This window comes from Hipposideros armiger, unplaced genomic scaffold (assembly GCF_001890085.2).
Source record: "Hipposideros armiger isolate ML-2016 unplaced genomic scaffold, ASM189008v1 scaffold_1286, whole genome shotgun sequence".
NCBI classification, from domain to species: Eukaryota; Metazoa; Chordata; class Mammalia; order Chiroptera; family Hipposideridae; genus Hipposideros; species Hipposideros armiger.
The window spans coordinates 40824-62457 of record NW_017732636.1 but is presented as its reverse complement, the minus strand read 5'-3'; the positions used below and the strand labels follow the sequence as shown (position 1 = coordinate 62457).

General features: G+C 51.3%; 3 protein-coding genes across 6 annotated transcripts in view; 1 reads left to right on the top strand and 2 right to left on the bottom strand.

Moving 5' to 3' along the window:
* ZNF132 (zinc finger protein 132) overlaps positions 1-2630 on the top strand; it is a 6599-nt gene extending 3969 nt beyond the window's left edge. The window contains 5 exon segments of the mRNA XM_019633301.1: positions 393-505; positions 507-1165; positions 1167-1241; positions 1243-2115; positions 2117-2630. Of these exon segments, the coding sequence (XP_019488846.1) occupies positions 393-505; positions 507-1165; positions 1167-1241; positions 1243-2115; positions 2117-2174 (1778 nt within the window). The 3' untranslated portion in view covers positions 2175-2630.
* On the bottom strand, positions 2086-14882 carry ZNF584 (zinc finger protein 584). 4 transcript variants are annotated; one of them, XM_019633326.1, is made up of 4 exons: positions 14384-14882; positions 12994-13120; positions 8381-8503; positions 2086-4857 (listed from the first exon to the last, which is right to left on the bottom strand). In XM_019633326.1, exons 1-4 carry the CDS (start codon positions 14810-14812, stop codon positions 4643-4645), a joined length of 894 nt encoding a protein of 297 aa, XP_019488871.1. In that variant the 5' UTR covers positions 14813-14882; the 3' UTR covers positions 2086-4642. The 4 variants fall into 4 exon arrangements, with proteins under 4 accessions (XP_019488871.1, XP_019488869.1, XP_019488872.1 ...); XM_019633324.1 differs by lacking the exon at positions 2086-4857 and adding an exon at positions 7147-7745; XM_019633327.1 differs by lacking the exon at positions 2086-4857 and adding an exon at positions 7147-7445.
* Positions 14883-17364: 2482 nt separating this feature from the next.
* On the bottom strand, positions 17365-21265 carry RNF225 (ring finger protein 225). The gene has a single exon (XM_019633329.1). It carries the CDS (start codon positions 21263-21265, stop codon positions 20276-20278), a length of 990 nt encoding a protein of 329 aa, XP_019488874.1. The 3' UTR covers positions 17365-20275.
* Between the last annotated feature and the right edge of the window lie 369 nt (positions 21266-21634).

Below are 21634 nucleotides of genomic sequence, written 5' to 3'. Positions count from 1 at the left end.
CAACCCAGCTCCAGGTTGAGCTGTTGTTCAGCATCTTAGCTGTAGAGGGCAGTGTCACTGGCCCTCATATGTGGGATCCGAACCGGGGTCCTCTGGCATCCCAAGCCAGTTCTTAACCATCGCGCCACTCGGCCGGCCCTGTGTACTTTTTTTTGAGGAATGTTCATTCAAGTCTTTTGTCCCATCTCTGTCCTTGCCTCTGGTGAGGCCTGTATTCTGTGGTTTGTCTGTGCATTGTTCTGCACAGTGGGCCCTTCATTCTTATTCTGGCCCCCTTGGCCTGTCAGTAATCCCTTGAACCCATTCCTGTATGTGTCAGTCACACATTTCTAATGAAGTCACCCTTCCACCAAATGGGACACTCCGTTAACTGTAAATTTCTCTGCTTTCAGGTTGTTGGCATGGAGTGAAAGATGAGAAGGCCTGTTCCAAGCAGAATGCTTCTGTAGAAAGGGTATCACAAGTCAGGATCCTCCGTGCACATTCTTTCACCCAGGATACTGACTATCTGTGACGCTTGTGGCCCATTCCTGAAAGACACTTTGCACTGAGATGGGCAGCAAGGAGCACATTCTGAGGAGACCACCTACACATATGGAAGAGAGTCTAGGTTCAGTACATGCCTTCTCCAGCAACAGAAGGAGCACAGTGGAGACAAGCCCTTCAGGTGGAACAAGGACAGGGGCGCATTTGTGAAGAGTTCTGTAATCTTTCTGTCAGAGAAGCCCTTCACTTGCAGGCAGGGTGGTAAGGATGTCTCAGACGGCCATGACCTCCTCGGGCAGTTGGCCATAGACAGTGGTAGGAAGCCACATAGGAGCACAGAGTGCAGGGAGGCCTTCCCACACAGTTCCAATCCTGCCCAGCTCCTCAAGTGCAGTGACTCTGGCACAGACTTCCAGGAGAGATCCGCTCTCCTAAACCACCTAAAAACGCACTCTGAAGAAATACTGTTTGGATGTCCAACAGTTGGAAATACCTTAGACGAGAAATCAACCCTTGATAATTACCAAAAGTTTCACACTGGAGAAGCATCTCATGTGTGTAAGGAGTGCGGGAAGGCCTTTAGTCACCCATTTACACTGAGGAAGCACAAGAAATTTCACAGTGGAGTAAAATACTATGAGTGTAGCAACTGTGGGAAAACCTTCAGCCACAAACTTACTTGTTCATCATCAGAGAGTTCACACAGGAGAAAGGCCTAACGAGTACAGTGAGTGTGGGAAAGCCTTCAATAAGAGGTCACACTGGAGAAAGGCCTTCTAAGTGCAGCAAATGTGGAAGAGCCTTCAGCCAAAGCTCCATTTTCCTTCGGCATCAGAAAGTTCACACCCAAGTAAGACCATATGAGTACAGTCAATGTGGTAAAGCCTTCAGCTGCAGCTCTACTCTCATTCAGCACTGGCGAGTTTACACTGGAGAACAGCCTTTTGAATGCAGTGAGTGTGGGAGAGACTTCAGCCAAAGCTCCCACCTCCTGCAACATCAGAAAGTTCACACTGGAGAATGGCCTTTTGAGTGCAGTGAACGTGGGAAATCCTTCAGCAATAGCACCACCCTCATTCAGCACTAGAAATTTCACATTGAAGAAAGGCTGTATGAGTGCAATGAATTTGGGAAAGCCTTCAGCTGCAGTTCCTGCCTAATTCAACACTGGAGGATTCACACCGGAGAAAAGCCTTATGACTGCAGTGAATGTGGGAAATCCTTTGCTCATAGTTCTAGTCTCATTGAGCACTGGAGAATTCACACAAGGGAAAGGCCTTATGAATGCAATGAATGTGGGAAATTCTTTAGACAAAACTCCATTCTCATTAAACATCAGAAGGTTCACATTGAAGAAAGATCTTATGAGTGCAGTGAGTGTGAGAAATTCTTTAGCTGAAAGTCCAGTCTCATTTATTACTGGAGAGTTCACACTGGAGAAAGGTCTTATGAGTGCTGTCAGTGCGGAAGAACCTTCAGCAGTAACTTTCACCTGTTTCATCACCAAAGAGTTCACACGCAAGAAAGGCCCTACGAGTGCAGTCAATGTGGGAAGGCTTTTAGTGAAAGGTCCATCCTTGTGTGACACAAGATAGTTCACATCAGAGAAAGGACTTATGAGTGTGGCCACTGGGAAAATCTTCAGCTGCCTCTACAACCTTGCTCAGCATAAAAGGATTCATACCTGAGTGGAGCCTTATGGAAATGGCCTTTGTGAGAAAATCTTCAGCCAAGTCAGACTTCATGCAGCATAATCCCACAGAGAAATTCCCTGCATGTACCACTAATGTGAAAAAGCCTTCAGAAGCTACTCTGCCTTTTCTGAGCAGCCCAGGAACCTGGGCAGAGCTGTCTCCCCACCAGAGCATAATTGTCTTTCCAGCCTGCCTGGATCCAAATATTTGCAGCAGTCATCTGCATATGCATGAAGAAGGCTCCCTGTGCCTTCTTTCCCATTTCCTGGAAGGAATCAGGATTGTCCTGGGCCCATTGGAATGGCTTCATTCCCATTGCCTCTGTGAGGGTTAGGGAATGAACTGAACCCATACTGGTTGAGGGCCCTTGAAGGATGTCCAGTTTGGACTTCTTGGGAAGCTGCACATTCCTCATGGATGGATGGTATTAAATTGAAAATGTTTCCAATAGTTCCAGTGTTGTTATTCTAGTGTTAATATTCACAACTGTGACCGATTTGTTTCATTTTATAAAACTGACATTGTGTCCTGTCACTGTGAAGACTGTTCTTCATATACCAGAGTCACAAAAATTAGTTTGCTTCCTTACATGATGTTATAGACTGGATGTTTGCATGCCCCCAAATTCATGTGTCAAAGCCCCAGTCTCATATGTGACAGTAATATGAGGTTCAGATGAGGTCATGAGGGTGGGGCCCATGATGGGATTAGTGTCCTTATAAGAAACTAAGAAATTCCAGAGCATCCTTCCTCCCCACCATGTTAGGACAACAAAAAGACCGCCATCTACAAGCTAGGAAGAGAGCTCATATCAAGGAACTTGGATTGAAATTGGCCAGCACCTGGATCCTGAACTTCCAGCCTCCAACTGTGAGAAATCTTGGTTTTTTAAGTCACCCAGTCTGTGTTATTTTGTTACAGCAGTTGGAACAGACAGACACTCGCTAAGAGATGAGGCAAGTCCCTCTCACGGGCATCTATAAAGCAAACTGGTGTTGGCCTCATGAACCAGTTCGCAGTCTTATGAGACCAGGTATCAAACAGGGTATGTTCAGACTTTCAGTCCTGCTCTCCTGCTTAATTACTATGGAGACATGCACGTTTGTTTATAATTGTCACTAAATTGTTTTGTTTACTGTGAGAAAATAAATTGACACTGCCCTGCTGACATGAGGTCCAACCATGTCACACACCACAGTGAAAAAATAAGCACTTTGCCTCTGTAGATGAACTTTAAAAGGCAAGAAACACGCTATCAATAGTCCCCACTATTACTGAAGCCTTGGTTGGGCCTTGGTTGGTTTATGTTGCTAAGTCTTCAACAAACACAAATGTATCTCTTTATTTCATGTCCATGAGGACAAACTGGTAGCAGAGGGTTGTTGTTTGGCCTGACGTTAAGGCATGGACGAGAGAGGGGGAGAAATAACTCTAAATAGGACAATGAGTGAGAGGACTCATGAAGGGACATCTCAGCTTAGTTTAGTGGTTGAAGGGGTGTTACTGGAAGAGGCAGAAAGGATGAGAGGGTGTCCCTGACAGTCTGAGGGCACAAAACATTGTCCAGGAGCCAGGAACTGCTGGGTGGATTCCAGAGGAGAGCCACCACTGGCTGGAGAGAGGACAGTCTTGGGGCAGCCAGGACAGTGCCTATAACCATGGGCTGGCTGCTGGTGCTGGCTTAACATGTGAGGTTAGGGCTAAAGTGATAGAATGAATGATTCCAGCCCAAACTAGTACCCTGAGCAGGTCAAAGGGTCAGAGCCACCAGGATTTGTTCTAGATGTCACAGCATCACCAGGGAAACTACCCTCTGTCCGCTCTCCCAACAGGTCACCTGTGTACAGATGATCCCCAGCAGGAGACCAGAAGACTGGTTCAGGGCAAGTGTAGAGGACCCCTCACCCACATGCTAGGCCATCCTCAGATGTAGCCAAGGTCACCCAACACAGGGCATGGAGGGGTGATCTGTAATGCCCAATAATTACAGATCCCCATTTGCTTGGAGATCTGAGCCCTGACTCTAAGTCTGCCCCCACACAGAGCCCCATGTTGGAGGAGGCTATCCCTCCCAGGGAGGAGGGCCCGAGCAAGCCTGGAGGTAGGCATTAAACTTCATGGTGCTGGAGGGAAACAGCAGACTGGCTAAAGACCCAACTGCAAGTGTGCCTGTGGTTCCACCCTGTGTGGTCAGCACCCTGCCCACTTTCAGAAGGGTGAGTGAGGAACCACCCCAGTTAGAGGAAGCAGCAGTGGTTTCCAGGCCCAACACATGGCACTGGCCGAGCACTGTAGCCCAGAGCCCCTCAAGTCTAGGGTGGCCGGCTCTCCAAACCCGCCTTCCACTGACATTCTCTTGACAGGAAGCAGTATCAGGACCAGGGACACAGCTACAGCCAACATACAAATTTTGTTGAACTGACATTTACTTTTTAGAAAAAAGTTTCCATCATTTTTTTAAGTCAAAAGGCTCCACAAACCAAATTCCAATCTATATGTTGATTCAGCCACTTCTCTCCCTTGAGCCCGGGGACAGTGGCAGCAAAAACGGAATGCCATGGTGTGCAGATACCAGGAAGCATGGCCATGCCCCCCGACGACAGTATCTTCTTTTTCAGTCCCAGGGTGACTGCCATGAGGTAAACAAACCCAGGAAGGTGAGTAGAATCCAGAAGACCTGTAAGTTATCTGCTGATAGTGACCTGGGCCACAGGTCATGAGTTCTGCAGCCCTCCCCTGTGAAACCACAGCTGCTGGAACATTTGTGGATGCCTCTTTAGAACCAGCTCAGACCTCTAGCGCAGCAGACTCCCCAGTCCTTACTTCATTCAGTGTTTCTGTGCCCACTTGCTTTCCAACAGGCCCCTGTGGGTCTTACAGTCAGTCCAGAACTTACCTCCATGTTCTAGATTTCAGAACATGGCTTCTGAGCTGACTCTGACCAATGCTGGAGGTTGAGGAATATCCCCTGGGAACAAGGGCTGCAGCTCACATTGTCCCTATACGCGTGGAGGATCTTATACCAACTCTCCCATTCTTAAGGGTAAGCTTGGAACCAGAAATAAACCTGACGTCCAGGGTACACAATTCACCCACAAAGCCCTTCAATCTCTCCCTGGAGGTCTCAGGCACCAATGCAAATTAGGCCCACCTAAACTGGGGCTGTTCTCTGCCATCCTGCTGTTCCCACTGAGGCAGACAAAAGTTAGGGACACCCACGGAAGCCTTTTCCTCTACTCAGGAGCCCAATTTTGTTCTCTATCCCCTCAAACAGGGATCAGAACCCCCAATATTAAAGGTGGCTTAAACAACAAGGCCTTTATTGCTGTGCATTCCAGAGCAGTGTGAGACAGTTACAGGGTTGGAGAAACCCACAACAGGTACCATGTGTAGCGTCAACACGTCCTTGAAAACAGTTAACCATCCCTGGAAGCCCCTAGTAGCTCAGCTACTCCTGGCCAGAGCCAGGTAATGTCCACACCTAAACCACTTAGGGGAAAAGAGGGCCAACATGGGCTCCACCACTCATGATTCTCTCCTTTGTAAAGCAGAGAGCATGAAGGTCTGCTGTCCCTAAGCACATTGAGGTGATGGATGCACACTGCAGGGACCGGCCAGATGGTAGAGGTAGGATGGCTTCTGTTACAGCCTGGGAAGCTCAGAGTGCAACACAGCTCCAAAAAGTTTCCCACATACCTGGCACCCCCCCAAGGTGGGTGCTGGGGTGTGCCCAGTGCAGCCTTCACATGGCTTCTCCCCTCAGCCTCCTGTCTGGAGTGAGACCTTGTGTGCCCACACCCTGTCCTACAGCCACTCTTCAGTATGGACTTTCTGGTGCTGGAGCAGGGTAGAACTATGTTTGAAGGCCTTTCCACACTGCACACTCGTAGGGCCTGCCTTTGGTGTGGAACTGCTGGTGCCGGTTAGGGTAGGACCTGGTGGTGAAGGACTTCCCGCATAGGCTGTATGTGTAGGGCTGTTCTCTGATGTGGACCTTCCAGTGCTGGTACAGGCCAGAGAGGGTCACGTATGCCTTCCCACACTGGCTGCTGGTGTACGGCCGCTCTCCATTGTGGACTCTCTGGTGCAGCACACAGCTGTGGTTGTATTTGAAGAACTTCCCGTATTTCCAGCATGTGTACGGCCTCTCCCCAGTGTGGACTCTCTGGTGCAGAATAAGTGTTTCTTTCTTTCTTTTTTTTAAAGATTTTATTGGGGAATCGGGGGAAGGGGAACAGACAGTTGCTGTTGTTTTGTTCTTCAGTCTAGTTGTGGTGGATGTCGCTTCACTGGCCCAAGTTGGCACCATCATTGCGCTCTTCCCGGGCGAGGTAGATCAGTTGCCGGCTTCTGGACGGCTGCTCACAGCAGCTGCAGGCCACTCACGCTGGCTGCTGGCTACACACGGTAGCATATGGCAGCCCACTGCAGCCGGTGACTGCAGCCTATGCCGTCGCCAGCGACCCACGGCAGCCCAGCTCCAGGTTGAGCTGTTGTTCAGCATCTTAGCTGTAGAGGGCAGTGTCACTGGCCCTCATATGTGGGATCCGAACCGGGGTCCTCTGGCATCCTAAGCCAGTTCTTAACCAATGCGCCACTCAGCCAGCCCCTTTTTTTTTAAAAGATTTTTTTATTGGGGAATTGGGGGATGGAAACAGCTTTGGGGAATCGGGGAAGGGGAACAGACAAGTTGCTGTTGTTTTGTTCTTCAGTCTAGTTGTGGAGGATGTCGCTTCACTGGCCCAAGTTGACACCATCATTGTGCTCTTCCCAGGCGAGGCAGATCAGTCGCCGGCTTCTGGACGGCCGCTCACTGCGGCTGCTGACTACACACGGTAGCCCATGGCAACCCACTGCAGCAGGGGCTGCAGCCTACGCCGACGCAAGCAACTCATGGCAGCCCAGCTCCAAGTTGAGCTGTTGTTCAGCATCTTAGCTCTAGAGGGCAGTGTCACTGGCCCTCATATGTGGGATCCAAACCGGGGCCCTCTGGCCTCCCAAGCCAGCTCTTAACCAACACGCCACTCGGCCGGCCCAGAACATGTGTTTCTTTGCGGGTGAAGGCCTTTACGTACTCAGCACACTTGAAGTGTTTTATGCCCGTGTGAACCTTCTGGTGCTTCCTCAGCTTAGATGGGTGGCTGAAGGCCTTTCCACAGGCCTTGCACACGTGCAGTGCTTCTCCAATGTGAACTTTTCAGTGACTAACAAGCGTTGCATTCTCCGTGGGGGCATTCCCACCTGCTGGGCATCTGAATGGTGTCCCTGAGGAGTGAGTCAGCAGGTGGTAGAGGAGCAAAAGGTCTTCAGGAAGCCCTGCAGCCACCATACTTGAGGGGCTTCTATGCAGCATGGACCCCCTGCTGCTGATGACAGGGGCTGGGTTGGAGGGCTTCCCCATGCCCCAGGCTGGTCCATGGCTGCCCCTAGCTGTGGGGCTGGCCCAGGGTGGCAAGCATATCCTTCCCAGACTCCCACACAGAAAGTGCTTGTCTGACAGGTGGACGCTGCAGCTCGTCACTTGCCAGGGAGGGGCCTCCTCATTGCCCCACCCACACAGACAACCTAAACCAGAGCAGAGTCAGTTACTCAGAGCTGGATCAAAGGATGGGGAACCTTCACCACCAGTGCCCAGTGGGCACAGCCAGAAAGGGGACCACAGAATTACCAGGAGGTGGCTAGGAAAGGTCCGGGAGGAAAAACGGTGGCCCAGCACAAAAGGGTCTTATCAGATCACAGGATAGGGAACACCTCAACAGGGACGAGGACACAAAGATGGGAGCAGTGCAGGGTGAGAGTTGGGGCCTTTACGTCACTGACCTGTGACGAGTTTCAAAGAGCCTTAGCTGCATTGTGAAGAGGATGTGTGTATTCCGATGAAGGGATCATTGTGACAGAGTAGCTACTCTTTGAGTATTATTTAAGGATATGTGTGCATCTCAGGTCACGTGCAAACTAGGTCACTTCTGGACATCTCTACACTGTACAGAGAAGGGGAAATGACAAGGAACAGGCCAGAGGTGCATCATCCAGGGCCTGAGTCACGATACAGATGGCAAGACATCACAGGGTGTCCAGAAGAGACAGGAGAGGTGAGAAGGTGTGGTCACTGGCCTCAGTGTCAAAATGCCAGCACACACAGACACCCAGCGGGCTATGAGTCCATCACTGAAACTAAGGCATACCCCAGCCCCACTCACCAATGCCGGGACCCCTCTTGGTTTCTGCTCTGCTCACCAGAGTCATGTCCATTATATTGGGCACCCAGGGTTCTTCTTCATCCTCTAGTTGGGCAACCACATGTGATTTCAAAGGTGCAAATCCTAGGAGAAAGAAAGTATGAAAGGCCAGTCCAAGCCAAGGCTGACCCAACCCGCTGCACACCCCAGGAAGCGCGTGTCATCATGGCAACCAGGAAGGAAACAGTATTGGAAAACGAACCTCCAGTGTACATTTAAAAATTTGCTGAGAAGATAGATCTCGTGTTATGTGTTTTACCTCAATTTTTTAAAAAAAGAAGCTTCTATGAGGGAAAACTGACATCCATAAGAAACAAATAAATAAGGCCAGCCGAGTGGCGCGTTGGTTAGGAGTTGGCTTGGGATGCCAGCTCTGAGCAGCAGGGCCCTGGTTCAGATCCCACATTCGGTCAGTAACGCTGCACCCTCTACAGCTAAGATGGTGAACAACAGCTCGACCCGCAGCTGGGCTGCCGTGAGTCACCGGCGATGGCGTAGGCTGCAGTGGGGCTGGCCAGCAGCGGGCACGAGCTTTCGTGAGCTGCCATGAGCCGCCATCAGCAGCCGTCCAATGGCTGGAGAGCGACTGCCTCACCCGGGAAGAATGCAATGATAATACCAACATGGCCCAGTGAAGCAACGTCCTCCACAACTAGACTGAAGAAGAAAAGGACAGCAACTTGTCTTTTCTCCTTCCCCGATTCCCCAATGCTGTTCCCCTCTCCCAATTCCCCCATAAAATCTTAAAAAGAAAAAGAAAAGAAACAATCAATAATAGTTGGAGAAGTCAATTTCTAACTTTCAATAATGGACAGGCAGAAAATGAACAAGGACATGGCACTTAAATAACATCAAATTAAACCTAACAGACATCACTAAAACATGCTACCCAACGACAGCAGATACATATTCTTCTCACATTCTCATGTGCACACAGAACATTCTCAAGAACAGACAGTTTGCTAGGACATAAAACAAGCCTCAGTGGATTTTGGAGGAATGACAACATACAAAGTATGTTCTCTGACTACAAAGGAATTAAAAATAGAAATCAATGACAGAAAGAAATCTGGGAAACTCACAAATTTATGGACTTTAAATAAAACACTCCTAAGTAACTACAAAAAATATCACAAAGCACTTGGAGATAAATTAAAATGAAAATGTACCATATAAAAGTTATGGGAAACAGCAGTGCTTGAAGGGAAAATTATAGTTACAAACACCTCCTTGCTGTTTTACTAATATCACTTCTGACACCAAATGTGTGGGGAGTTTCTCCAACTTCTCCAACACTCTCACACTAACTATCCAGAATTAGTGTCAGACCCTACAGGTTAAGGGCTCAGTCCCACAAGACTGCCCCCACTTCGGACATCAATTGCTTTCCAGGCCTCCCGTACTTCTGACCCACTGGCTATGAGTCAGGGATTCCCACAATTATTCATCCCTCCTCAGGTTCAATAATTTGCTAGAACTCAGGCTCACAGAACTCAGGAAAAGAGTTTATTTAGATTCAGTGGCTCTACTTTCCCAGCACCTCGATGTGTTCACCAATGCAGAATCTCTCCAAACACCGTTGCTTAGAAGTTCTTATGGACGTTTCACTGCTAGGCATGATTGAGTAAATCATTGGCCACTAGTGACAGGTTCAATCTCCAGCCCCTTTCCTCTCTATAGGTGGGAAGGTTGGAGGGGAGGGGTGGCTGAAAATGGAAACTTCCAATCATGGCTTGGCTTTTCTGGTGACCAAACCCCATCCTGAAGCTATCTAGTGGTCCCCACCACTAGTCATTCCATTAGCATACAAAAGACACTCTCATCACTCCAGAGATTCCAAGAGTTTTAGGACCTGTGTGCCAGGAACTGGAAACAAAGACAAAATATAAACATATTTCTTATAATGTCACAACACCCATATTAAAAAAGATCTCAAGCCAATAACCTAACTTTATACCTTAAGGAACAGGAAACAGAAAAGCAACTACACCCAAAGATAGATGAAGGAAAAAAATAATAAAGAGCAGAGATAAATGAAATAGAGATTGAAAAAACAGAATCAATGAAACCAAAACCTGGTTCTTCTAAAAGATCAACAAAATTCACAAACTGGGGGCAAACAGTTAGCTCAGGTGGTTAGAGCGCAGTGCTCATAACACCATAGTTGCCAGTTTCATCCTCACATGGGCTGAAACTGAGTTGCGCCCTCCACAACTAGATTGAAACAACTACTTGACTAGGAGCTGATGGGTCCTGTAAAGACACACTGTTCCCCAATAAAATTAAAAAAAAAATTGACAAACTGTTACACTGACAAGAAAAAAATAGAAGACTCAATTTATTTCAAACAGGAATGAAAAAGGACATCACTAACAACTTTATAAAAACAGAAAAGATTTGAGGGAATCCTATGAACAACTGTATGCCCACATGTTAGATAATTTAGATAAAATGGACAAATTACCAAAGCTCATTCAAGAAAAAATAGAAAATCTGAATAGACTTTATTGTTTTTATTATTTTTTAAAGATTTTATTGAGGAATTGGGGAAGGGGAACAGTGTTGGGGAATTAGGGAAGAAGAACAGCCAAGTTGCTGTCCCTCAATCCTAGCTGTGGAGGGCGTAGCCAGCTCAGCTCCAAATCCAGTCGCCATCTGGCCGCCCGTCGGCAGCTCGCGGCCACCCAGCTCAAGGTGCCATGTTCAATCCCAGCTGTAGGTGTGCATAGCCCACCTCCCATGCAGGAGCTGAACCGGCAACCTCACTGCTAGGAACACGTGCTCTCACTAGCTGAGCCATTCTGCCACCAGCTCACTGGCCCATGTGGAAATTGAACCAGTGACCCTGTTGCTCAGAGCTCCTGCCCTTAACCAACGCCCTGAATAGACTAAAAAAACAAAAAACATACCCGCACAGGAAAAAAAAAAAGATAAAAGAAAACCTAGGTTCAGATGGTTTCAATGGTGAATATTAACACTGAAATAAGAATTAACACTAATACTTCACAACTCTTCCAGAAAACAGAAGAGAGGGGAACATTTCTTATCCATTGAAGTTGAAATTACCCTCTTAATCCAAACAAAGACACTATGAGAAAATTATGCCACTTATAAGTCTTATGAATAGAGATGGAAAACTCATCAACAAAATACTAGCAGGGCCAGCCGAGTGGATCAGTTGGTTAAGAGCTCGATCAAGAGTTTGAGCTATGAGCAACAGTGGTTCGATTCTCAGCCCGAGCTAAGCTGCCGCTGAGCTGACAACAGGTGGCAGGATGACTCAGCTAAAAAACAAAACAAAAAACAAACAAACAAAAATACTAGCAAAACAAATTCAGAATTATATAAAGTGGGATTTATCCTAGTAAGGCAAGGTTAAACATATGAAAACCAATTACTGTAATACACCCTGTTAACAGAATAGAGGACAAAAATCACGATCATTTCCATACACATGGGAAAGCCTTAGACACAATCTAAGGACCTTTCATGACAAATGCATTCAACAAACTAGGAAGAGAAGGGAACTTCCTCACCTGAAAAGGCCATCTGCAAAAAACCTACAGCTAACATCTTGCTAGTGAAAAACTGAAAGCTTTCCCCATAAGACTGGGAACAAGACAAGGATGTCTACTCTTACCAACTCTATCCAATAAAGTATTGGATGTTCTACCCAGGTCAGTTAGGCAAAGGAAGAAGTAAAAATATTTGTAGATGACATGACATTATATATATATATATATATATATATATATATATATATATATATGGAAAACACTGAGAAATCCACTAAAATAAACCAACTATTAGAACTAAGAAATGAGTAGAGCAAGGTTGCAAGATACAAGATAGTATGCAAAAGTCAATTACATTTCTATATACTAGCAACAAACAATCCAAAATGAAATTAAGAAAAACACTTCCTTGTAAAATAGCATCAAAAGAATAAAATCTTTAAGGTTAAATTTGGCCTTGTACACTTGGGCTGGCTGAGTGGCTCAGTTGGTTAAGAGCTCGCTCAAGAGTGAGAGCTCTGAGCAAGTTCAATTCCCAGCCCGAACTGAGCTTTGAAAGCTACAAAACACTGTTGAAAAAAATTAAAGAAGAGCTAAATAAGTGGAAAGACATCTCATGTTCATGAATTGAAAGAGATTAAGATGGCAAGACTCCCCAAAGTGATCTGATTTGATTCATGGTTCAAGCCTGGCACAGGGAGCGCCAATAAAATTTCTTTTGGGGGAAGGAGGCAAAACCCAGAACACAGAGAGGCCATGGCTTCAGCAGAGTCACAGGGCCAGAGAGAGGCAGAGCTGGTGGGATTTGTTGGGAAAACTGTAACTAGATGAATTCCAAGTCCTACTCCAGAAGACTGTGGGGCGACAGGTGTTGAGGCTAACCGGGCTGCTCCATGAGGTGGGGAAGAGCACACAGCCCAGTCCCGGTGCTCAGAGCACCAACTACAGGGAAACAGGGAAGAAAGCTGCCTCTGTGGTGGGGCTTTAGAATGGACAGAACTTCCATCGGGGAAATGGCAGAGGCAGTCAGTTTACTGGGGAAATGTGTGAGAGACATACCTAGAGAGACACTGAGCGCAAAGTTCTCCAGCATCATATCCTGGTACAAGCTCCTCTGAGTCAAATTAAGGAGACACCACTCCTCCTGGGAGAAATACACAGCCACATCCTCAAAGGTCACCAGGCCCTGAAATGATGGATTCAGCTGAGCCTTTGTTAGGTCCTTGCTCATTAATAAAGACCTGAGAGACTGAGTTTTTCGTTCCAAAGGCTTTATTGAGCCAAGTCCGTCTCACTCTGCAAGAGGAAAATGGCCCTGAGGTCTTGGCAGGTGGAAGTTTTATAGGGCTTGCTTTCGGGGTATTGGGCAAAAAGCAGAAGCAAAGCAAGTGTACAGAAGCAAAAAGAGCTGTTAGTTCTTGTGAAATGTTCCAAGCCAGTTGTGACAAAACTACTTCTGCAAAACATTATTTTATTTCTGTTGCAACCCATTTCTTGTAAAGCTGGGCGTTTACTGTCTATTATTATTACCAACCCCTGGTGTCTTAACGGGAAGTTCTTAATGGGAAGTTCTGCTTAGAGTTTAGCTGAAGTAGCTGAAGTATGATTTTTTCAAAAATGAGTCTGTCTGGCCTAGGGTCTGGGTCGGGGTCCTCACAACTTAGGGTCAACAGTGGGCAGAAAAGCCATCCAAAACATAGAGGACCACATCCAGGCCCTTGACCTGTAGCTCAAGGTCTGGCACATCTCTTGCTGTCATCTCCATCTCACACATACCCTCATGGAAAATGAAGTCAGGACCCCTACCTCAGAGGTTTACAGGGGCCCCCAGTACCACTGGTGCCTCTCTCCTCATGTTACTACTGGATTCTGCACCCAGCCCACAACAGGCTGGTGACCAGACAGACATCATCTATGTACCTGGTTGGGCACACAGGACCCACCCTAGCCCCTGCAAATCAATTCCCTGTGTCACACAGATCACCTCTCAGAGACAACCAAACCCATGCACACCCTTCTCTCTCAGGCACAAGTACCTGGTCCCAGGGTTCTTCAGTTTACCCTTCTGCCCAGCAGGCACGTAAATCTTTGTACCACAGCATGTCACAAAGCCACACCCCCTGCACAACCTCACCAGTTCACCGCACTGGCAACTTGCTGGACTCCCCACATGCTAGTTCTGCACATGGTGTCCCCTGAGTGATACCACGGAATGCACCCACAATCCCATCCTGACCCAGTCCAGCCCCATACCTCCATGGCCTCCTCCCCCAGCACCGAACTGAACCTATCCACAGGATCCGTTTCCAGTTTCAACCCTCGGTTTCCCGGAAACACACACGCATCTCTGAAACCCGGCCCTCCGCCTGCCTTTGCATGGCTGTCTCCTCCCCTGCCATAACCTTCCTCACTCCTGTGCTCACTCAGAACCCGGATCCCTTCCACTCACCTGCGCCTCCTCGGCCATCGGATCCTGCTGGCCGAGCGTGGCCGCCACCGGCGCTGACCAGGACGAGCATCGACTCTGGGCGGACTCAGCTGAAATCTGGACCCGACCCCCGCCCCGGGCGGAACAACCTCCGGCAGGTGTGGAAACTTCGAAGTTCGGTCTCCGCCGGGTAAAACGTACCGAGGACTGGGGAGCCGCCTCCGGGGGCACAGGACACGCGAGAATCATGAAGAGGGAGTCATCCCAGGGGCCACGGCTCGTGCAAAGGCGCTGCCAGGGTTCCCGCCCTTCTCCTCCACTGGCGGGGCTCGAGGGAGTCGCCCCGCCCGCACAGCGCGTCCCAAGAGCCAGCAGACACCCACCGGCGGCCGACTGAGCTAGCAAGCAATGCCAGAAGTCCCGCCCCGCGGGTGTTGCCTGCGCCTCCATTGATTCGGCGCCTGCCTCAGACTGTTGACTTCATTTCCCAGCTGCCTCCGCGGTGCCGCTTGCTCGTTGCCAAGGCGACAGGGGATGGCGCTTCCAGCTGCTGGGTGGAGGGAAACACACGTGAACTACATTTCCCATAAGTGACCTCGCAGGGCGTCCGTAAGACGTAACGAATGACGGTCCTGGACAGGGGCGTTTCTAGGCGGCGGGCGGCGGCGGCGGGCGGCGTCCGGCGTCCGGCGTCCGGCGTCCAGGCGGTTCCCTGAGTCTACAGACACACGAGCCGGGAAAGTACGAGATTCGGGGAGGTCCCACCACATCCTGTATGTGCCGTGAGTGTGGCAAGTGTCCCGTCTCAACACAGCCCCGGTGTACCCAGCCTCAGAGAGGCGGCCCCTTTGGCACAGCTTTCTCTGCTCTTTTCACGTTGCCCTTGGAAGTTGCTGGTCCCAGGCCATGCTGCCTCCTCTCCCTGGCTGCTTCGTTAGCATCCCGCACACATTCTACCCAGGGGCCATGAGTAGCCGAGATGGGGGTCACAAGTCTTTAAATCTTCACAGCAGGTCGTGTTCAGTTCAGTCACTTCCTGTGAGATGCACACTGATGTGGTCGTTGTTCGTGGGGACACTGGGCTGTGCCTTGTAGATCTTTCCTAGACATTCAGTTTGCTAAGTTCAGTGCCCTCCTTGGTGTAGCAAGAGGGCTGGCCTTTCCTGGTTTGGACTGTCATAAACTTGATGAGATCCCAGAGCTCTGACGGTTTCCACATTTTCTGTGCTTACCCAGCTGGAATTGAGAAAACCGGCACTGGTGACCGCCCCAGGAGTCATTCTCACACCTGGTGCCTGGCCCAGCCCCTCTCAGGTCTTAGTGTCTCCCTTACCTGCTACTGGTTTTTCATCCTCTTGACAGCAACCCAACTCCAGTCCCCTAGTCATGCTCCCACTCTATATCCCACAGCTCTGTCTCCAGCTGTGCAATCTCAGCTGTTAACGTGTCCTGAGTTGGTCACATATCCTCACACAGCCCTTGTAGCCCTGTTCCTCAATGACACCTGCGTGTTCTCTCCAAGAAGGCAGGTACAGGAGACTCCCTCCAGCACAGGGTACATTCCTGTCGTCGGTAGGACTGCCATCGGGTGGATTATCCAGCCCTATTTATTCCCCACATGATTGACACCGTCACACCCCATGACGTCACTCAATTGGAGTGCAGTCAGGAGCACTGATTGATAGACCAGGTAGACTTGAAACCAGGGATGGCATGAGAGGTCCATAAGAGGCTCAGCCATGGAGACTGCAAGCTGGGGTGGGAGTGTCCCTGGGGTTAGACTGTTCTCATGCCTGTGCCTGAGCTGTGTCTCTGACATTGGCCACCCCTTAACACGTACGGGGCTGATACATATCCTTAAACATGTCTAGAAAGCTGTTCCCTTCCATGAGTGTGGGCAGAGGTGTGGATAGCACAGGTCTGAGAGGTCCAGTGCTTACTCTGGGTCATAGCTGTAGGAAGCAGCACTACAGTTTGACCCCCAAAGGTCTCGGTCTAAAGTTGCCACTTTTAACCATTCACCTTTCCTGGGCTCGTATTCATAGAGGGTCTGAGCAGTGATGCTGAACTTCCTGTAGGAACAGTCAGATGTTACTATTCCCACCAAGCAGGGGCTGAAGCTCTAATTTCCCCATTTGATAGATAAGGGAATGGACACACAGAGGTGAGGCATTGTAACTACAGCCACCTGGGAACCCAGGTACAAACTGGGGTCACCCTGACCCTCTAAGCTCTGACCCCTCTGCCTCTGTGTTACATTTTGCAACTAGCTGAAAGTATGAGAGAGAGAAGAATTGTCCGTCAGTTCTGACGCATCTTCCTTGCTCCTCCCATCAGGCTCTGCGGAGGGGTGCCAACCATGCGGGTTGAAAGCCGAAAGCGAGCCAAGTTGCTATAGCAACAAGTCAAGCCCTGGCCCGCAATGTGGCCTCAGATTGGTCCCTGCTGCTTGCCAACCTCTCTTTCCCCATCTCGTCTGCCTCAGCCTTCGCCTCCGCCTCGGGTGTTAGCAAGGAGTAGAGAGCTAAGGCGAAGGAGAGAACTGCACCTGCGGGGCCGGGTGGATTAGTGGGGGAAGCAAAACCGAGTTGCCAGGTCGAACCAGGGTGTGGAGTTGCAAGAAGGTGTTTTGCAGAAAGCTCTCTGGTCCCCTTTCGAATCCACGCCCTGCCCAGCCTGTCAGCCTCAGTTTCCCCATCTGTTAACTACCGCTCCCAGGGTCCAGCGAGGGCCCCACGTGGCCTTGTTCCCTGGGCCTAAACACAAGAGGATGCCCTGATGGCCAGGAACGGGTGTGCCCTCTGGGGACAATGTGAGGAGACCTATGGGAGGACCCAGGAAAGGTTTGGGGAATTGGGGCCGCAAGAGCACGATGGGGGAGGCAGTGTGGCCAAGATGGAGGCTCCTCTGCTCAACCCTCTGGACATCATTTGTCACATGAGGTCCCCATGTACCCTTGATACACAGCAGGTGCTCAATAAATAGTTGTGGATTAATGAGTTCTCTGCAAGTAGAGTGTTTATTGTTGCCTGTTTTACAGAAGAGAGAACCAAAGGCTGGTGGGTACAGTCCTCTCTGGCACCATGCCAGGCACTGAAGCTGACCCACTCTCTGGGTGTTCACAGGACCTGGAATGGGGAGTCCAGTAGGGATGGAGTAGGCAGGGGGAGGAGCTTGGAGGGCACTGCTCCAGGTGGCCACAGAGGATGATAAGCAAGGATGGAGAGGAGTTCCCCATGATCCTGGCCCCAGGGTGGTGTCGGACAGCCGCTTTGTTCCTGGGTAGTGGGCAGGCAGGCATCGAGATATTAATCAGAAAGGGATGCTCAGTGACCCCTGGGCTCTGTCATTGGCCTCATTTTACAGGAGGAGAAACTGAGGCCTCCAGCTCCCAGCTGGGAGGGTGGAGAAGCCAAGCTTACTTGTAGCCCCCAGGAGGAAGCTGGTTAGGACAGGGAGGAAGGGGCCAGACCTGCCCACTGCCCTCAGCCACCACCTCACTGCTCCAGGTCCCCCTGAGTCAATGCCAGCTGGCATTTCCCCTGAGTATCCTTGAAGATATAGCTCTGAGGTCTCTTCCTCCAGGCAGCCTTCCCTGAACATCCTTAGGCAGAGTATTTTCTCCTTCTGTGCACCACCAGCCAAGGGCTTCTCTCTGACCCCCCTGGCTGGGCTCATCCCTGCCAGGTCTTTTGCGCTCCCCTCACCACTCTTCAGCTTGGGGTGCAGGAGGGAAGGGATGAGGAGGGAGATATTGGAGACCCTATGTAAAGTGAATAATGGACCCCAAAGATACCCAGATCCTAATCCCTGGAATCTGAGTCTTGTTACCTTGTATGGCAAGATTGACTTTGCAGCTATGATTAAGTTAACGCTGTTGAGCTGGGGTGATTATCCTGGGTTATCTGGGAGGGCTCAGTGTCATCCCAGTGTCTTTATAAGTGAAAGAGGGAGGTAGAGGCAGGAAGATGGGAGAGAGATTTGAAGATGCTATGCTGCTGCTTTGAAGATGGAGGAGGAAGCCAAGGAATGCAGCCTTAGAAGCTGGAGAAGCTAAGAGACCTATTTTCCACTAGAGCCTCCAGAAGGAATGAGCCCTGAAGGGTTTCAGCCCACTGAGACTGGTCACAAGACTTACCTGCAGAACTGTGTCTTTCTAAAGAACTGAGTTGGTGGAAATTTATTGCAGTAGACAGAGAAACCCAATACATGTCGCCAAACCTGCACCTGCCTGATCGGGTCCCCTCCCTGTGGGGCTGGGCTATGGGTGACATCGGCACATGGGTGTGGGATGAGAACTGGTCTGGGAAGACACTCCCTCAGACTCCCTGCTGTTCCTGCCAGGTTTCCCACCTGGAAGCAGCAGCTGGTATCAGAAGGCACTCCACTGACTGCCTAAGTCAGGGTGGCTGGCAGCCGGGTGAACCCAGGGTGCCTACAGGCATTCCCAGGCTGCCTTCTGGTCACCTGCAATGCTGTCACTCCCCTGAAAATTATTTGGCACACACTGTATGCCAGGCACAGAAGGACACACATGTAAATAAAGCAAACAGGACCCTCCAGCCACATAGAAACCACATTGGAAAATGCCAATTCCCACTGGCTGCACAGCATCCCCTCACTTCACCCTGGGTGAAGCAAGGCAGGATGGGGGAGGCCCATGGCTGGGAGCAGGGGAGATGATTCATGTTCAATTTGTGCAGAGGGTGGCTGCCATCTACTCTGCTGTGACTAACCCAGTAAGGCTTCTGAGAAGAAGAGGGCAGGAACCCAAGAGCGGCCCTCCCTGGAGGCTGCTGTCCACAGAGAGGGCTGAGGCTTCACCTGGGGGCACAACAGGGATGCCATGAAAGGCTGAGGGAGCCCTGGAGAGGAGGTATAGTAATTGGCCCTGAGAGATCAGTGAGTGGATATGGGAGTGGTAGGGGCTATAGCAGCTAGAAAGAGGGTCCAGGACCCTTTGGGCAGGCCAGCGATGTCCAGGAGCAACTCCCCAAATCACATGACACTGTCGACCCAGAGGACAACCTTGGCCTCTGAGCCTTGGTGACCACAGCTGCCCCACAGTATATCAGGAGGATCCTAGAAGCCAGGACCCATAGGGGAAGTCAAGGTTCCCATCGCAAGTTGGTACTCAGCAACAAGGTGGGAGCCAGTCTTTGAGGCTCAGACCCTACCTGTCCCTCCCCAGTTCTGGATAGGCCACCAATGCCACTCCAAGCCCAAACCCCAGCCAGATGTGTAGGGTGGCAACCCAGTACCAGCATGGAGACAACTGAATCCCATCCGGGTCCAGCCTGTGGGCAGCAGAGTAGAAAACAAATTCCACGGCCTGAGGGCTTCACAATGGCCCAGTCAGGGGAGTTGGCTCGGGAATAAAAGGAGCAGCAGCTTTGCCCTCTAAGGATGGGGGCCCACAGCCACCTGCAGGGATTTTCAGAGCCTTCAGCCCCTGGTGCCGCTGAGGATGCTCCCCCCAGGGCCCTGATAATGCCTGGGGGTGCACTCAGGACCCTTGTGAGGGTCAGGGCTGGGTTGCCCCTAGCAGGCCCTCCTCATGAGGGATGAGGACCAGGAGACTCCCACTGGACCCTAATGGAAACCAGATTTAGGAGTATCTCCCGGCAAAACTTTTACAATGATGGGGTCAGGGCTCTCTCAGCTGGATGCCCCCAGAGATTGGGATTGGGGTGTTCCAGCGGGTCCCTGTGGAATTGATAGGAGTTGCCTCCATTAGAGGGTCCTTGTCCCATAGCAATGATCCCGCCAGGCTTCCTTATGGAGAAATGCATGCCTGCCATGTGCCCTGCTAAGTAAGCCTCAGGGGATAGTGGCTAGTGGTCCTGGCAGGACCTCACCAGCACGATGCAGAAGTCCACAGGCCTGGAGACAGGGCCTGCAACACGGATGCGTTTACTGTGGCCCCCACACCCTTCTCCTGCCCCGTGCCCGTGAGGCCCAGAGCGGACCACCCTCTGTCCCCCACATGCCGTCCGAGGGCCTGTCCAGCATCCCCTCGGCCTCCGCTGGGTCCTCGGGACTCCCCTTGGGCTCCAGTGCGTCCTCCGCAGCCCCTGGCAGGGCGGCGTCCAGGTCACGGTCTATGGGGCGCGGCGTCCAGGCAGGGGTCCAGGGTGTCCCAGGCATAGGCTGAGGCGGGAACCAGGAGAAGCCGGGCGCTGGGGCGAGCGCCACGAGCTGGGGCCGCGCAGGGCCAGAGGAGGTGGCATGCGGGATGAGGAAGAAGATGTAGACGCCAGAGACAACAAGGCCCGCGGCCACCAGCACGGCCAATGCCACTGCTGCGTTGAAGGCCCAGGTCGGGCTGTCCAGTGTCAGACGGCGCGACAGAGGCCGGCCGAGGCGCAGCGGCGGTGGGGCTGGAGGGCGCACGTTGCGGGCCTTGCGCGGCCCGGGTGTGGTCGGTGGGCGCAGATAGAGCAGCCCACGGCGCCGGTCGAAGCGCACAGAGCCCTGGCGTGCTGGCGGCGCGCGTGCGTCAGGGGGCAGTAGGCTGGGTTGCGTGGGCAGTGCGGGCAGTCCCCCGCGCGAGGCTAGGCGTGTGGGCGCGCGGCACACCGGGCAGGCCACCGCGTCACCGCCGCCCGCCGTGGCCAGAGACAGGCGAGCCAGGCACTCGAGGCAGAAGACGTGGCCGCAGTCCAGGCGCTTAGGAAGCTTGAACACGCCATCAAAGGGCGACACACAGATGAGGCACTCCACGGGAGACGCGGGGGGCAGAATGGGGCCCGAGCCCGGGCTGCCGTCCCCCTCCTCCTCGTCCTCATCCTCGTCTGTCCCCCTGCTGGGGGAGCGGGAGGCAGAGAGCGAGCCCAGGGAACTGGGGCCCACGCCCTGAGGGGTACGGGGGTGACGGAGCCAGGGCGGCCGAGGGCAGGGCATCCGGACTGGACCTGCCAGGAGAGGTGGTCAGGCTGGGATAGAGGTGTCAAAAGGATGCAGGGGGATCTGGGGAGGGTCAGGGGATTGGACTCTGGAGGGGATTACCCAACACAGCAGTGCCTAGGAGGAGCAGAGACTGGATGAGGTAGTTGTGGAGGGTGTCCAAGGTGGGGTGTAGAGACAGGATTAGACTTGGGCTAAGGGGGGTGGGGGAGAGCATACAGATGGGAAGACAGGGGCTCTGAGGGGATTGTGGACAGGGAGGGGCCCTGGAGGCACCACAGACGAGCTAGATTTGGGAGGCCCCAGAGAAGGGGGGCGCTGAGAGGAACTGAGCAGCTCCAGGTAGGACTCTGGGCAGACATGGGG

Coding starts and splice junctions, on each gene's coding strand:
- RNF225 (XM_019633329.1), bottom strand. CDS start 21,265: ATGCCCTGCCCTCGGCCGCCCTGGCTCCGTCACCCCCGTACCCCTCAG.
- ZNF584 (XM_019633324.1), bottom strand. CDS start 14,812: ATGGAGGCGCAGGCAACACCCGCGGGGCGGGACTTCTGGCATTGCTTG. Junction 13,121..14,383: donor CGATGGCCGAGGAGGCGCAG/GTGAGTGGAAGG, acceptor CCATCATTTCAG/GGCCTGGTGACCTTTGAGGA. Junction 8,504..12,993: donor TGCGCTCAGTGTCTCTCTAG/GTATGTCTCTCA, acceptor TCTTTCTCCTAG/GATTTGCACCTTTGAAATCA.